The sequence below is a fragment of the Crocodylus siamensis genome, chromosome 3 (genome assembly GCF_052110815.1).
Source record: "Crocodylus siamensis isolate JL-2025a chromosome 3, ASM5211081v1, whole genome shotgun sequence".
Taxonomy (NCBI): Eukaryota; Metazoa; Chordata; order Crocodylia; family Crocodylidae; genus Crocodylus; species Crocodylus siamensis.
In genome coordinates this window covers 90,178,818-90,193,660 of record NC_143397.1, presented here as the reverse complement: position 1 = coordinate 90,193,660, position 14,843 = coordinate 90,178,818, and the positions used below count along the sequence as shown (strand labels likewise).

Here is a 14,843-nt window from a genome sequence, read left to right as displayed (position 1 = left end):
AAGAGTAAGACTGCATTTTGAGCTATTATGCAATCACTTCTACATATAAAAGCATAAACACACACGTATCAGGACAAAAATATATTTTTAATTGAATTAAAATAGAATATTATAGGTATTTGTACATGATTTGGTTGTTTTTTTCCCCCAGTTCTAAGATAGCAAACCTTCTCCAAAGGAGTACTTCCAAGGGCAAGGGGTGGGACTTCCAGTGGCAAGGGTCAGAGGTCGTGGTGGGACTTCTGGTCCCAAGATGGCAACAGGGGGTGGGGCACCTGTCAAGGGGCAGGGTTACATATGTGGCCCTCAACAGCTTGCCAGAACTCGCTTAGCGGCCCTCTGCCCAAAATAATTGCTCACCCATGAGCTATCGCTACTAGGACAGTTAGGGCAAAAGACTGGGATGTGCCGAGTTTGAGACACATAAGAGGATCAGCCAGTACAGGCTGATTGACCCTGTTTGGTTCAGACATGCCCTAATGAACTGAATTCTGGCCCATGAGGGTGTCAGCTGGACACCTAGCCCAATTCAGAGGTATTCTGTTCACCTGTGCGCTTGTGTCCAACTGCATTTTGTTACCTTAATGAACTGCTTCCTGGCATATGAGGGTGTTGTCAGCCTGTACACGCTGATCAACCCAGCCGGGTCAGGCATGTCACATTAATCTGTGCATGTGTATGATTGATTTGGTGGCTGGAGGAACACAGCCCCATTGAAAGAGTGGCTCCATTGGGGGTGAGGACTTGCAGAAGGGAGAGATACAGCTCCATACAGAAATAGAACTAACACAAGTAGCACATTGATAGAATTACAGAGACCCCAAAAATGTACCCCTAATAAGTGAGCACACCCCAAAGTGATGGGCTAATCTGGTAACACCCAGCATGCTGCTGCCCTGGTCCTGCTTATTCCATTGCCCCTCACTGCCAACCCACAGCCCCGCCAGTGGCCCTTACTCCTGACCTATGACCCCTGCCTGCCCCCTTCCCCACCTTGATCTCATCATTTCATAGTTTATAGGGTCAGAAGGGACCTGAGCAGATCATCTAGTCCGACCCCCTGCCATGGCAGGAAAGAATACTGGGGTCAAACAACCCCAGCAAGATGTTCATCTAACATCCGCTTAAACACCCCCAGGGTAGGAGCCAGCACCACTTCTCTTGGAAGCTGGTTCCAGACCCTAGCCGCCCTGACCGTGAAGTAGCACCTCCTGATATCTAACCTAAACCTACCCTCTGCCAACTTGTGACCGTTATTCCTGGTCACTCCTGGCGGTGCTTGGGGGAACAGTGACTCCCCCAATACCTGCTGATCCCCCCTGACTAGTTTATAACAGGCCACAAGATCCCCCCTCAGCCTTCTCTTTTGGAGGCTAAACAGGTTCAGGTCCCGTAGCCTCTCCTCATAGGGCCTGCCCTGCTGTCCCCTGGTCATATGACTGGCCCTCCTCTGGACCCTCGCCATGCTGTCCACATCCCTCTTCAAGTGTGGTGCCCAGAACTGGACGCAGTACTCCAGTTGCGGCCTGACCAGTGCCGCATAGAGGGGGAGGATCACCTCCTTGGACCTGCTCGGGATGCATCTGTGGATGCATGACAAGGTGCAGTTGGCCTTCCTAACTGCCTCTCCACACTGCCAGCCCATGTTCATCTTGGAGTCAATGATGACCCCCAGATCCTTTTCTGCCGCCGTGCTGACAAGAGGGGAGTTCCCTAACCTGTAGGTATGGTGCCAGTTGTTCCTCCCCAGGTGCATCGTCTTGCACTTGTCTGTGTTGAAACCCATCCTATTCTCGTCCGCCCACCCTTATAACCTGTCTAGGTCTGATTGTAGCCTGTTGCATCCTTCCAGTGTGCCCACGTCCCCCCACATCTTAGTGTCATCAGCAAATTTGAACAGGGTGCTTTTTACCTCCTCGTTCAAATAGCTGATGAAGATGTTGAACAGTGCAGGCCCGAGGACCGAGCCCTGCGGAACCCCACTGCCCGCATCCTTCCAGGTTGAGAAGGACTCATCCACTACCACCCTCTGGGTGCGGCCCTCCAACCAGTTAGCGACCCATTTGACTGTGTGGGTGTCTACACCACAACCCCCCAGTTTCTTAATGAGAACGGGGTGAGAGACAGTGTCAAAAGCCTTCTGGAAATCCAGGAAGACTATATCCACTGTTACCGCTGCATCTAATGATCTGGTGATCTGATCGTAAAAGGCCACCGGGTTGGTCTGACAGGACCTGCCACTGATGAACCCGTGTTGGTTGCCCCTAAGCATACAGTCCCCTGCTGGCCCCTCCTGGATGTGTGCCAGCATAGTTTTCTCAAACAGCTTGTCTACGATTGAGGTAAGACTAACCAGCCTATAGTGTCCCGGATCCTCCTTCCTGCCTTTCTTGAAGATGGGAACCATGTTGGCCCTCTTCCAGTCCTCCGGGACCTCACCAGAGCACCACAAGTGCCCGTAAAGCCGTGCCAGGGGACTTGCAATGACCTCGGCCAGTTCCTTTAGAACTCTAGGGTGGAGATCATCCAGACCAGCTGACTTGAATACGTCCAACCCCTCCAGAAGCTCCCTAACTAAATCCTCGCTAACCCGTGGCCCAGCTGTGCCTCCCCCGGGGCCCGAGGGGGGCCCAGCAGGGAGGTGGCTGTTCTGGTCCCTACTTAGGAAGACGGAGGCAAAGAAATCGTTAAACATGTTAGCTTTGCCGTCTGGTGTGACGACCAAATTTCCCAATGCGTCCTGCAAGGGCCTCACATTACCCGGGACCTTCTTTTTACCCCCTATGTATTTAAAAAAGGACTTCTTATTGTCCTTAATCTGGGAAGCTAGTCCCAGTTCCATCTCTGCCTTGGCCTTCCTAACTACCCCCCTACATCCCCGAGCAACTACAGAATAGTCCTCCCTGGTGATGACCCCTTCTTTCCATTGGGTCTAAGCTTCCTTTTTAGTAAGGAGACATTCCCAGATGCTTTTGGTGAGCCATGGAGGCTTCTGTGCTCTCCTGCTCCCTTTGATTCTCATTGGGTTTACCTTCCTTTGGGCTTGGAGGATCATCTCCTTAAGGAGCAACCACTCTCCTTGGACACCTGGCTCCCCTCCCCCCGGGACCTCAGCTCTTCAACTATCCTCCTTAGCTTGTTGAAGTTTGCCCTCCTAAAATCTAGGGCCACTGCCTTACTGCGTGCCTTTGCCACCTTGTGCTGGATGGTGAATTCCAGCAGGCGATGATCGCTGTCACCCAGATGGTCGAGCACCCGCAGCCCCCTCACCAGGTCATTACCCATGGCCAGCACTAGGTCCAACAAGGCGTCTCCCCTGGTGGGGCTGTGCACCTCCTGGGTTAGATGGAGGTCCCTCATTCTGGCCAAGAACCTACATGATCGTTCAGACCTGGCTGACTGTTCTTCCCAGCAGATGTCTGGGAAGTTCAGATCCCTCATGACTACCACATCCTTAGCCTTCACTACCTCTGTGAGCTGACCCAAGAATTCCAGGTCAAGCTCTTCTCCCTGGTTGGGAGGTCTGTAGTAGACTCCCACCGTTAAGTCTCTTTCCCCTCAACTGCCTTGTACTCTATCCCAAAGCACTTCAGAGTGCCCCTCCCCTGACTCCTTGCTAATTAACGAGGATGTGTATTCCTCCTTAATATAGAGTGGCATGCCCCCACCTCTCTTTCCTATCCTGTCCCTCCTGTACAGCCTATAGCCCTTGACATTCACCGCCCAATCATGCATTGAGTCCCACCACGTTTCCGTAATCCCCACTATGTCCAGGCTGGTGTCAGCCAGCAGGAGGGCAGCTTCCTCCTCCTTGTTGCCCATACTACGAGTGTTTGTGTAGAGGCATTTGAGGCCACCTGTGGATGTGCGTAGTGACCCCCTAGTCCCAGTGTCCCTAGTACCCTGGCCCCTATCTCTTACCTGTTTATTCGCTTCACTCATTGGGCTGGGCTGTAGTTGTGGGTGCTGTTTGGTCTGCGAGGCTGATGTTTTGGTCTGGCAGTCTGATGTTTCCTCTGCCCTCATCTTCCCCATCTCTCCTGGCACAGCTTCCCACTGCACCAGGTGGGTATGTGGGGAAAGTTGCATGTGCATGGGGCAAGGGTTGTGTGGGGAAGGAGGTGTGTGTGGGCACAGACAACACCATTGGTGATGCATTGGGGGTGCATGCCCCCCCAGATTTCTGTGCCAACAGCAAGGCATGGGGCATAGGGCTGAGGCCTGGCTGAACCAGGCACCAGGCAGGAGCTGCCTCCATGGCCCAGTGGGTGGGACCTGGCATGGGAGGGCAGAGCAAGGAGTGGAGACTCAGTGCTGCTGCTTACAGAAACCTCATGCCAGCCACACCGCCATGGCCACTAAAGGTGAGGTGCGCCCTGCCCACCAGGCAGCACCAGGGGTGGTGGTATAGAGTTGTGCACCCCTAACCCACTGTGACAGCCATCTCCCTCCTTTATTACCAGTCTGGCTTAAGTTTAATTAATTACATAACTCTCTATTTTTCCCCTATAGGAACCTACCTCACCAGTGCTGCCTGAACTACTCTACGAAAGTTTTGCACATTTTTTGTACATTTGTCAAATCTGAGGCCAATGGACTTTGAGAAGCAAGACTAACATTTCATTTCCCTAAAGGAACAGTAAGCCGTTTGTCACTGCCAAAACCTGCCAATTGGAAACTGATGAGATTCCTTGGGTCTCAAATAAAAATTGGCAAATGGCACAAGTAACTTTAAAAGAAAACAAAAACAGCTGTATTAGCTGAAAAGATAACGTGTCTAATCCTGAGAGAAAGCATGTGCGCCAAACAGGTAGGGTTCTGGGCAGACCAGAGAGTAACAAAGTTATCTTCGAGCTTTCACTTGAAAAATGCCAATTCAGGGAAACTAAAGCTTTGCATAAGAATCAATTCAACATTCTTGGAAAAGACTGAATTTCTGGTCAGCTTCAATGCCAGACACCCCAGAGCATCCATTTATTAAGCCAGTCACTAGGTTACTCACCAGAAACTTGGACTTTTCACATATCAGGCTATTACCCTAACTACTGAGGTACTGGCTTTTCTGAGGAGGGTTGTTAATCTCATATTTTTCCCACCAAAAAGGCTCAAAAAGTTACTAAAGTGGAAAAAAAATCTCAAAAATCTTCAGACAGAAGAACAGTTTTCCATCCAAGCCTAGCCCCAGCATTAGTCTAGACTGCGAGCGAGTAAGACAGCGTAAAGCAGTTCAGTTCCACAAGGAACTGTTTCCAATACCGAAGGACTGAGTTTTACAATTCATCCCCCCTCTACCAACTTTTGGAGGAAATATTTTGGGAAGATTACTCTCCAAAACAATTTGAAAAAAAAAGTCAGTTGTGGTTTCAGAAATTATGACCAGCTGAGGCAAGAGTGAACAAAAATAGAGGGCTTTCCATTATGAAACATTGCTTACATGAAGCTACAAAAGCATCCATTAAAAAAAATTAAGCTAATGTATTTGTCCTCAGTGAAAAAAAAAAAAATTGTTCACAAATATTTTCAATACAGGATGGGCAACAAACTTCCTATAGTATTTACTTGTTACAAAAATAAGCTCCAAAAAGCTTTAAAAATCAGAGACTTGTTTTAATAAGTTTAGAGATGCAATATTATAATTTTGTATGTACGCATTTATTTTAAATACAGAATTAGAGGTCATAACTAAACCAAGAAGCGCTGTACTACAAGGTTAATTCACTCTATACAACCCTGCCTGACCTTGTGGGCAACCATACAGGTGCTCAGAGACTCCAGACAAGACGACTGGTACCAGATATATTGTTCACAGCCATTAAAAAGCAAAATCTATTTTTATAAAGGTGTTTATGTGCAGTTCATATTCATTAGATCTTATTAAAATCACTGATATGCATATTTTCCATTTCCATTTTCCTCTATACCATTCACCAGTTCATATCTCTTCCCACTGAACCACTCTGCAATTCTTACATACCAGAAAATAAATCTCAAGCCTCAGTGTACTCACTACTTACAAATTTCCAATTTGTCAGAGCACATGCTCTCTCTCTCTCTTTTTTTTTTTTTTTACTATTTCCTGCTTTAGGAATCATCCTCTTTTTGCAAAGAAGTACCATTTATGATCACTAGATAACAGAAATCACTAGAAAAATAAATCTTACCCAATGTCTGTAAGAGGTGGTTTGTCCCAGCCCCTCTTGTAGCAAAGAAAAAGCTCTGGACTTTTAAGACTGCCGTAGTTCAAGTTGGCTTGAAGGACTGTGGGGGTGGCTTCAACACAGGTGTAACCCTCAGGGACAGTTTCACCGGCTGACTTGATAATGACAGCAATGTCTGTAATTGGAGCCTTTGGACCGGTTGATTTCGTTTCACAGCGGCTTATTTCTTGGTCCAGAAGAGTTGAAGTGTCAGTCAGTCCTGCCACTACAAAGTAGTCAGCCACCCTTGGACCTTTGTCTTCTATCATGGTTGTACCTCAATTTCCTAAAAATAAAAAAATTCCTGTTCATAGTTTCCAAGTAGTAATATTTCTACAACTTCTTCACAAAAGCCAAAGCTAAAGAAACAAAGGTAAATCTCAAACTCTGCCAAATTAAACACAAATGTTGAAGGAACTGGAGTTTTGAGCTGTAATGCCATAATCAGGTGCTTTGGGGTACAAAACCTCATTTGGCAAAAGTAGGCAAGATCAATTATAGCAACTATAGGCTCTGTCAAGTTAAGAGCCCAAAAAGGCTCAAATGACTTTTTGTTAACTGTGGCCATCCTTAAGTCTCCCTGTACCATCAATTCATCCAGGTACCCTTAAATTTAAGTTTATATGTTAATGTCCTCGAAACTAGCCCATGGTAACACAACACACCAAGGAAACTGAATTATTCCTTTTTAAACATTGTTATAGTACACTATGGAATGCATAACAGAAAACACATGAGCACAACTTTCCTTCCACACACTTCACCTGTTCTATTCCACAGAGTTAAAAGCTCCAACACTGAATCTTCTAGATCAGTGGTTCTCAATCTTTCGTACCAGGATACAGTTGTAAACACTGATGGCCACTCCTGACCTGCTGCCCCCTGCCCCTAGTTCCCAGCCCTAGGGGTGCACTGATAATGATTTTTGGGACCAATACCAATCCAATTACCAATATGCAGCCTGCAGACCAGTGTCTGGCTGCTAACTCTGTTGGGGGGGGGGGGGGGGGGGAGGGGGGAGAAGGCCGGGCAGACAGATCAAGGACCCCCAGTGTAAGGAAGGAGTGGGACTGGGGCACGGGGCATGCTCTCCTCAGCCAGGGCAAGGGACAGAGCCACCCCCAGCCATGCAGCAGCAGCCCACCCTCACCCAGTGCACAGATCCAGAGAACATGTGCCCCATGGGGCGCCCCCTGCATGCCCCTTGGATGAGCTGCTTGCAGCTCTGTCCTGTACCCCCTGGCTAGGCAGCACCTGTCCCTGCCCCAGCCCCAGCCCCACTCCCTCCCTCACTGTGGGGGCTTCAATCTTCCCCTTCCCACACCCTTTCCCTACCCCCACCCATTCCCCCCCAGACTTAGCAGCTGGATGCTGCTCTCCAAGCTGCCAGGCTGGCTCTGTGATGCTGTGGCTGAGCACATGCATGCGGGCATTTATCGATGACATTATCAGCCACATCAGCCAAAAAAAGGCAATTGCCGATAATGTCAATTTTCCTTTTAATTGGTGTTGATACGATATGGAATGATGCATCAGTGCACCTTTTTATTCCTCCTAGTGTGCAAGGCAGGGTTGGGGGGGAGGTTATGGAGACCCCAAGCAGCCACTTTCAGGCTGGAACTCTGCCAGCCTGCAAGGGAAAAGCTATGGTTTGCCACATTTTTCTCCTTTAAAGGAATATCCATTTTAAAACTTCCTCGATCCATTTTTAAAGTTTGGTTGTAACCCTTTCATATATTCTTGTGACCCATTTTTGGGTAGCAACCCGCAGGTTGGGAACGCTGCTTTAGATCTCTGTCTGAGAGTTACAACATCTGAAAATTAATTTCACACAACTACAAATTCAATGTACTTCAGCAGCTGATCAGCCAGTATGTCACTACAACTGCACATTCCACACCTGGAAAAAGCTATTGTTTCACAGCCCAAGATGATCAAACATTATATTTTAAGATAATGATTATTACTATAAAGTAAATTGATTGTTGCTATATCATTACTATTGTTACCAAGTAATGATTATTATTATTGTCCAGATCCAATCCTCCTCTTCTTACTATAGTCAAAGTTTGAAAGGAATTTTTCATTTTTGCAGTTTCTCAGGCTAGTTTCTAGAGGTACACCGATATGATATGGACCAGTGTATCAACACCAATTAAAGCAAAACTGACATGATCAGCAATTGGATTTCTTTGGTTGAAGTGGCTGATAATGTTGCTGATAAATGGCACGTGCATGCATGCAGCCACACCATGCACATGGCCAGCCTGGCATTTTAGCAGCATCTGGCTGGTAAATGTGTTGGGGGAGGGGGAGAAGGGAATGAGCTTGGGGGCCTACAGATAATTTTGCAGTGGCTGTACCCCCCCATAAGCCCCATCCTAGTGCCACCACTGTCCTGAGTGCAGCCCCGACCCAACCCCCCCAATGAGAAGAGTCTGGTGTCACCACTGGTCCCAGCCTGCAGCAGCAACCCACCCTTGCCCCAGGTACAGGTCCAGGGAGGCACATGCCCCACATGCCTCCCCCAAGGAGGTGTATAGCAGCAGGAAATGCCCCCTTCCCGGCCCCAGATGAACCACTCACAGCTCCGTCCTTCACCCCACCCTACCCCAGCTGGGCATTGCCTGCCCCTGCCCCAGCCCCACTTCCTTCCTCTCTCACCGCAGGGGGCTCGATCTGCCCCCCCACCCCTTCCCCCCAACAGACTTACCAACTGCATGTGGCTCTCTAAGCTGCCAGGCTGCATACCAGCAATCGGATTGCTATCAGCTGATATGGCTCATTATTAAATCAGCCATTGGCACTGGCCCAAAAAAATCTGTATTGGTGCACCCCTACTAATTTCACTACTTTCTGAATGTACTTAATTAAACAAGAAGAAAGCAATACATTTCAGAGCTTCCTTTCTTCCCTTAATAGCAGGAAGGTGCTGAGATGGCTGATAGTAACCAGTTCCAGAACTGCAGAGTAGCTAACCAAAGTAGAGAAATGTACAGCTTAAGAAAGTGTCTATACTCTAGTCATTCACTGGAATACAAGGATTCATATCCTGTATGCTTGGTATTGAGAAATATGCTTATTGCTGAGAAATCTGTATGCAAGTCAGATACCCACAACAGGAGAACAGGGAACTACAACTGTGAAAAAAGCAAAATATTAATGCATCTGTAACGCTACAGCACTCCAGTGCTTTGAATGGCCAAATTCTGCATTTTTTTGAATTGTTGTGCATTGTTGGAAGTCTTTGGGTAATAACATCTAACTTACTGACACCTTTTATATAGCTGGAATGAAAGAGCTTCCATCTTTCAGAAGCCACAGCCTGTGAGATTTTCACCTATAAGGTCTGCCTCAAAATTATAAAAGGTAACAATGAAGCGTTTCTAAACCTCCCTACACAATGTACGGTCAGAACTTGTGGTCAAAGATGTTTCAGAGACAGTGACTTCATACTGTCAGCTGTGAAGCTCTCAGTGTAGAATATCAGAAAGTATTTGCAATAATGCAAATGCCATATTACAATAATCTTCCCTGCTTGTGTCTTCTGGCTTAAAAAAAAAATAAATTCAAGTCATATTTGTCTGAAAGACTATGGTTGCAACTCCCAGGAAAAGTGTAATACCATAGTTACTCAAAAATAAGACACCCCCCCAATAATTAGATTATATTTATGGAAAATGTATAGTTTTTAAATGCATTTTTCAGAAATATAATCCAATTATTGTAGGTTTGCCTTGAAATGTGTCCCCTTCCCACTGCTACAGCAGGAAAAAATAGATCTAGGGGGTCAGCTAGCCCCCTTACCCTCTGCCCCCTCAGCTTCTTTCCTCTGCAGCCCCATCCCCCTCCTCCTCATTGTTAAATGCCATTCTCTCTTAGACCCTTAAGCACATGGAAGTGAGGGGCAAATTTCCAAACACTGACCTTGAAATAAATATACCAGTAGTAATTTGTATAAAGTAGCCATACACTTAGTTCATACAGAATTGATGCATTTTACCTTTTTGAAACTGTTGAACGTTTTAGCACAGGTACACCATAAACACACTAAGTAGCACTTTTGTACCTCCTTATATCTAGTACGCACTATGCATGATATTAATCCAAAACCAAAATGTTACTGATTTACCATGTTTTCAGGGTGTTGATTGTAACCATGTTGGTCTAAGGTAGACAAGGTTCTATCTACACCCTTCTTCCTGGTTTATGTTCTTCCTTATTCCTTGGAAGAAGGGTGTTTGTACTCAATGGCTTGCAAAGAAATTTTTTTCCAAGTATTTTAGTTGGTCTAAAAAAAAAAAAAAAAAAGACATCAGATTTACTCAAAGAACCTTGACTGTCGATGATTTACCATACAGTTCGCTAGATTGGGCTCCAGCAGAGTCAACAGCATTTCAAGACTCGGTGACCCTACAGCTCAGCAGTGCTTTGTATGTATGTGTACTCCAGGTACGCCTTGAAAAGGATCCAGGTCCTAATTAGCTCCCCACTCATGACTAGAATCAAGTGTTCTTGTCATGAGTCCTGGAATCCTTAAAAAAGGTATACACAGATGAGTTATAACTCATGGAGGGTGGGGCCACACTAATCACATGCAACAGACCCAGACAGGGGATGACAGAGGGCTTCTGGGTGAATTGTTTGGGGCCCCGTTTGGTGATGTTGCCAGGAATTTGAGGCTGGTGAAGAAACAAGAATCATTGGAAATGGGAAAGAAAGGTACAGCTCAGCTGAAGAGAAAGTTGAAATATATTCAACATAGTAGCTCACCATAACTTGCTCAATGGGTACTACCAATATCTTCCTTGAATAGGCTGCACTAATCTATTTTTGTGGTAGGTTTCCATTGGTATGTTTACCCAATATGAACCATGTGTTTTACAGTTATGTTTAGTGTTGGCTGCATTTAACCAACTTTATAGTTTGCTTCCATTGCTGAACACATGCTGCTTTTTAGCAGCTGTTTAAATTATAGTGTCTTCCATGAAGTTTCCTTTATATAAATGTATTTTGGACTTCCCCCACATGCCATTGGGGGGGGGGACCCAAAAAACTCATCTTGTATTTGAGAAAAATCAAGGTAAGTAATTATTGTGGGTTATTCTGCACTGGTGAGGGCCACATCTGGAGAACTGTGCTCTGTTTTGGGACCCCCACTATAGAAAGGATGTGGACAAGTTGGAGAGAATACAGCAGAGAGCAAAGAAAACGAGTGTTTTTGCTACAACAACCACCACATAATCCTTCGTTTGTCAAGTTAGTTACCATAAAAATGTCGGCCTTTATGTTAGTTATTTTATATAGAAAAATATTCCAAGGTCAGAGTAAATTAAGTATTAAGCCAAACTTCACATATACATGGAAACATTATTTTCATTTAAAACATACACAATCAATACAAATGCTTACAAAAAGACTCTGTAGTTGTTGTGCAAGTTTCTCTTTAATATTCAGGAGCATGCAAAAAGGTCCTCTACAGGTGAGTGAGTAGATCAAAACAAAGACAATAAAACACTTAGGTAACAGTATGGCTAACATTTGTTGCCACTCATCATGCTCCATCCTAAGTACAAGTAGTTGGAATAAAGGAGTACTATTTTCTCACTCCTAACAGTTCACTAAAATGTCCAGCGTCTCACATCCAGATCTTCACCTTCAACCAGAATATCCCTTAGCTAAGAAATGAAATTTGCATCAGGAGAATGTGAAATTTAACTGCCCAAGCATGCAACAAATAACAAAAACTTTGTCATGCATCCTTGGAAGGTTTTTTGTTTTGTTTTAAAACCAAAGGGGTGTTTTTTGTTTTGTTTTTTTAACCAGCCTTTTCACTATGTGTTCAGATAATCAAATGTTGTCTTCTCAATGCAAACAATATTTTTTAAATCCACATTCCAAGTACATTTTTACAGGGCAGATCCATGGAATTAGCAACACTATTGACCCATAACAATAATTTGAGACAAGTCTCACACTATTTGGAATTCTTAAAGCTATTGTTCCTGGAAATATGTCATCCCATCTGAAACTCAACTTTCACATGAGGTTTGTAGTCTTTTTGGTTACACAGGAAATGCAAAATCATGAACCCTAAACCTAAGGGCTAGAAAAACAGAAAGCAAGTATAAATCCCATATATTTTACCCTCTCTTAACATTTAGGATTCACAATGCTATAGCAGCTGTTTAACAAAGAAAACCTTAAAATCTTACCCTAAAAGCCTAGATCCTACATTGCTTCACAGAAACAAATCTTTAATATAAAGTGATCCAGACAAAAAGACTAGAAACATCTGAAATCATTAAGACTGCAGCAATTTTGAAAACCTGGATTAGAGCTGACAAGCCTATGCTGGCATAGGTTATACTGCATTTGCAAGTCATTGGAAAAATAGTTTTGCCTAAGTTTACAGTAAATTTGATGGGGGGGGGGTAGAGAGAAGGGTTAGCCAATACATCTATATTGGAAACTTGCGTCTTTTTTATTTTAAAATCAAGGCTGGCTAACTTTCAAGCAGTGAGAGGTTGCATGCCCCACGGGTTGCATGCCACACACACCACACCTGGATGAGCTAGGGCCCTCTGGGGCGATACACTGCACCGATGCCCCTACTAAAGCACCACAAACCCACACAGACATCAACATTGCTGCAGGATTAAGGCAGCTCATTCTTGCCCCGATGCGAGGGGGCGCTCTCTGTGGCTCTGTTCCTCCCCTACACCACAGCTCAAACCTTGCAGATGGCATCCAGGCGACAATGCTCCCAGCCTACAGCAGACCAAGCTTAGCCCTCATTGTCAGGCCACAGACACAAGCACATTCATACCGCTCTCCTCTCACTAGGGCCTCACATACTCCACCCCCTCTTACAAGGTCTCTTTCATGCATCGACAACTTATACTGCCTCCCTAACTCTTGGAGCAGGCCCCTTAGGCCATAGGTTTTAGCTAGCTCATACCTCGGGTGGCAGATGTACTGCCTTATGGGCCTCTTCCGTGACCCTCACTGGAGTAGTGGCCAGCCAATTACCTGACTGGGTCTAAGCTTGCCCTGGCCCCTTCCGGGGTAACTCTATACACTCATACATACTGGGTTCCCAGCCCTCTGGTTTTCCCCTCACTGGGGCTCCTTGTCTCACACCCCCCCCCCTCACTGGGGCCACGGGGCTTCCCTCCCCAATGGGCTCAGGTGGCTGTAGCCGTGCCTAGCCCCAACTACCTCTCCTTGGGGTCTTGTACCCCATAGGGCTCAGGTGGCCGCAGCCGTGCCTGGCCCCCAACTACGTCCAATGATAAATGACCCACCCGAAGGCAAGGGCTGGGGTTAAGGTAACCCTACCCGCATTTCACCGGGGTAAGTGGCCTGGTATTTCCTGGAAGCTCCCACATCACTGGGAGCTCCATTAGGCCACCCACTCCCAGCAGGGTGCAGTTTTAGATTATGCCCAGGACCAGGAGCCTCCAAACCACAACTACAGCTCCTGCCCTTACCCCCAGGATGTTCGATGCAGTCTTGCATCCAGACAATGCTACTGCCTGCCTGCCTGCCTGCCATCAGCAAACTGCTCTCTTTATATAGGCAGCCAGAGGTCTACAATGGCCGCAACAGTCAAGCACCTGCTGGCTGCTTGGCTCTACTGTTAAAGTGGCAGGCACCAACAGTGCCCTGCCACACACCTTCACCCTTAAAATAGTTCCAGGGGGAGGTTTCCCTTGCTTCTCCTCCAAAGTAGGCTCCCCTCAGAGCCTGTGAAAACCCTCAAGTGGCAAGCACCTGCAAAGGTGCTCCACCACACACCAAGAAAAGTGTAATATGCAGCCAAGCCCTCTAATACCACCAAATTTGCACTGAGACTACCTGTGACCATCACCTCACAAATCTCAAAAGGGCTTTCACCCTTTTCACCCACAATAAGGGTGCTGAGCGAGAGCGCGAGCGAAAGAGCGCAGAGAGCGAATGTACTTTTAAAAGAGACACATGGACACTACACAACAAATTGTTCCAGTACAAAAAGAAAATCCCCATGAATCGCAAACCATTCCTTATGACATACCATCCTTTGCTGGAACCTATATGGAAAATCCTCAAACAATTGCAACCCATACTAGAAGACGACCCACGTTTCAAAGAGATCTTTCCAATCAGTCATCCTAGCCTTTAAACAAGCATTGAGCTGCACCAACCTCATCTCCAGAAGTAAACTTCCTATGACTTAAAGCACACCAAATGGATCCAGACCATGCCAGTACAAAAAAAGTAAAAACCTGCTATCTCCACCACTCCCATAATAACTACATCATGCAACAGAAAAGTCACTGTTCCTGGATCTTACACCTGCACCTCCAGAAATGTAATACATCTCATTCAGTGCACTAAATGCCCTGATGGAAAATATGCAAGAGAAACCAAAGAACCACCATGTATCAGAATGAATGTACACGAAAAATCCATCAAAGACAAAAATACCCAATTACCTGTACGTGCACACTTCTCACAAGATAACCACTCTCTCTCTCTAATGTCTCAATTCTAATCCTCAAAGGGAATTTACAAAACACCTTTTGTAGATGAGCCTATGAATTTTACTTCATAAATCTACCAGAAACAAAAATTCATGGATTTAATATAGACATTGAATTTACG

At 45.9% G+C, this 14,843-nt stretch overlaps 1 protein-coding gene across 4 annotated transcripts in view; it reads right to left on the bottom strand.

Annotated features, from left to right (window-relative positions):
• Positions 1 to 14,843, bottom strand: part of DENND4C (DENN domain containing 4C) — a 170,285-nt gene that overhangs the window by 113,866 nt on the left and 41,576 nt on the right. For 2 of the 4 annotated variants that reach the window (XM_090038783.1, XM_090038785.1), the window contains exon 2: positions 6,162 to 6,483. In XM_090038783.1, coding sequence (XP_089894909.1) covers positions 6,162 to 6,466 — 305 coding nt within the window. In that variant the 5' untranslated portion in view covers positions 6,467 to 6,483. Of the gene's footprint in view, positions 1 to 6,161; positions 6,484 to 10,329; positions 10,489 to 14,843 lie in introns of those variants that run through there. The other 2 variants (XM_090038784.1, XM_090038786.1) reach the window with 2 other exon arrangements.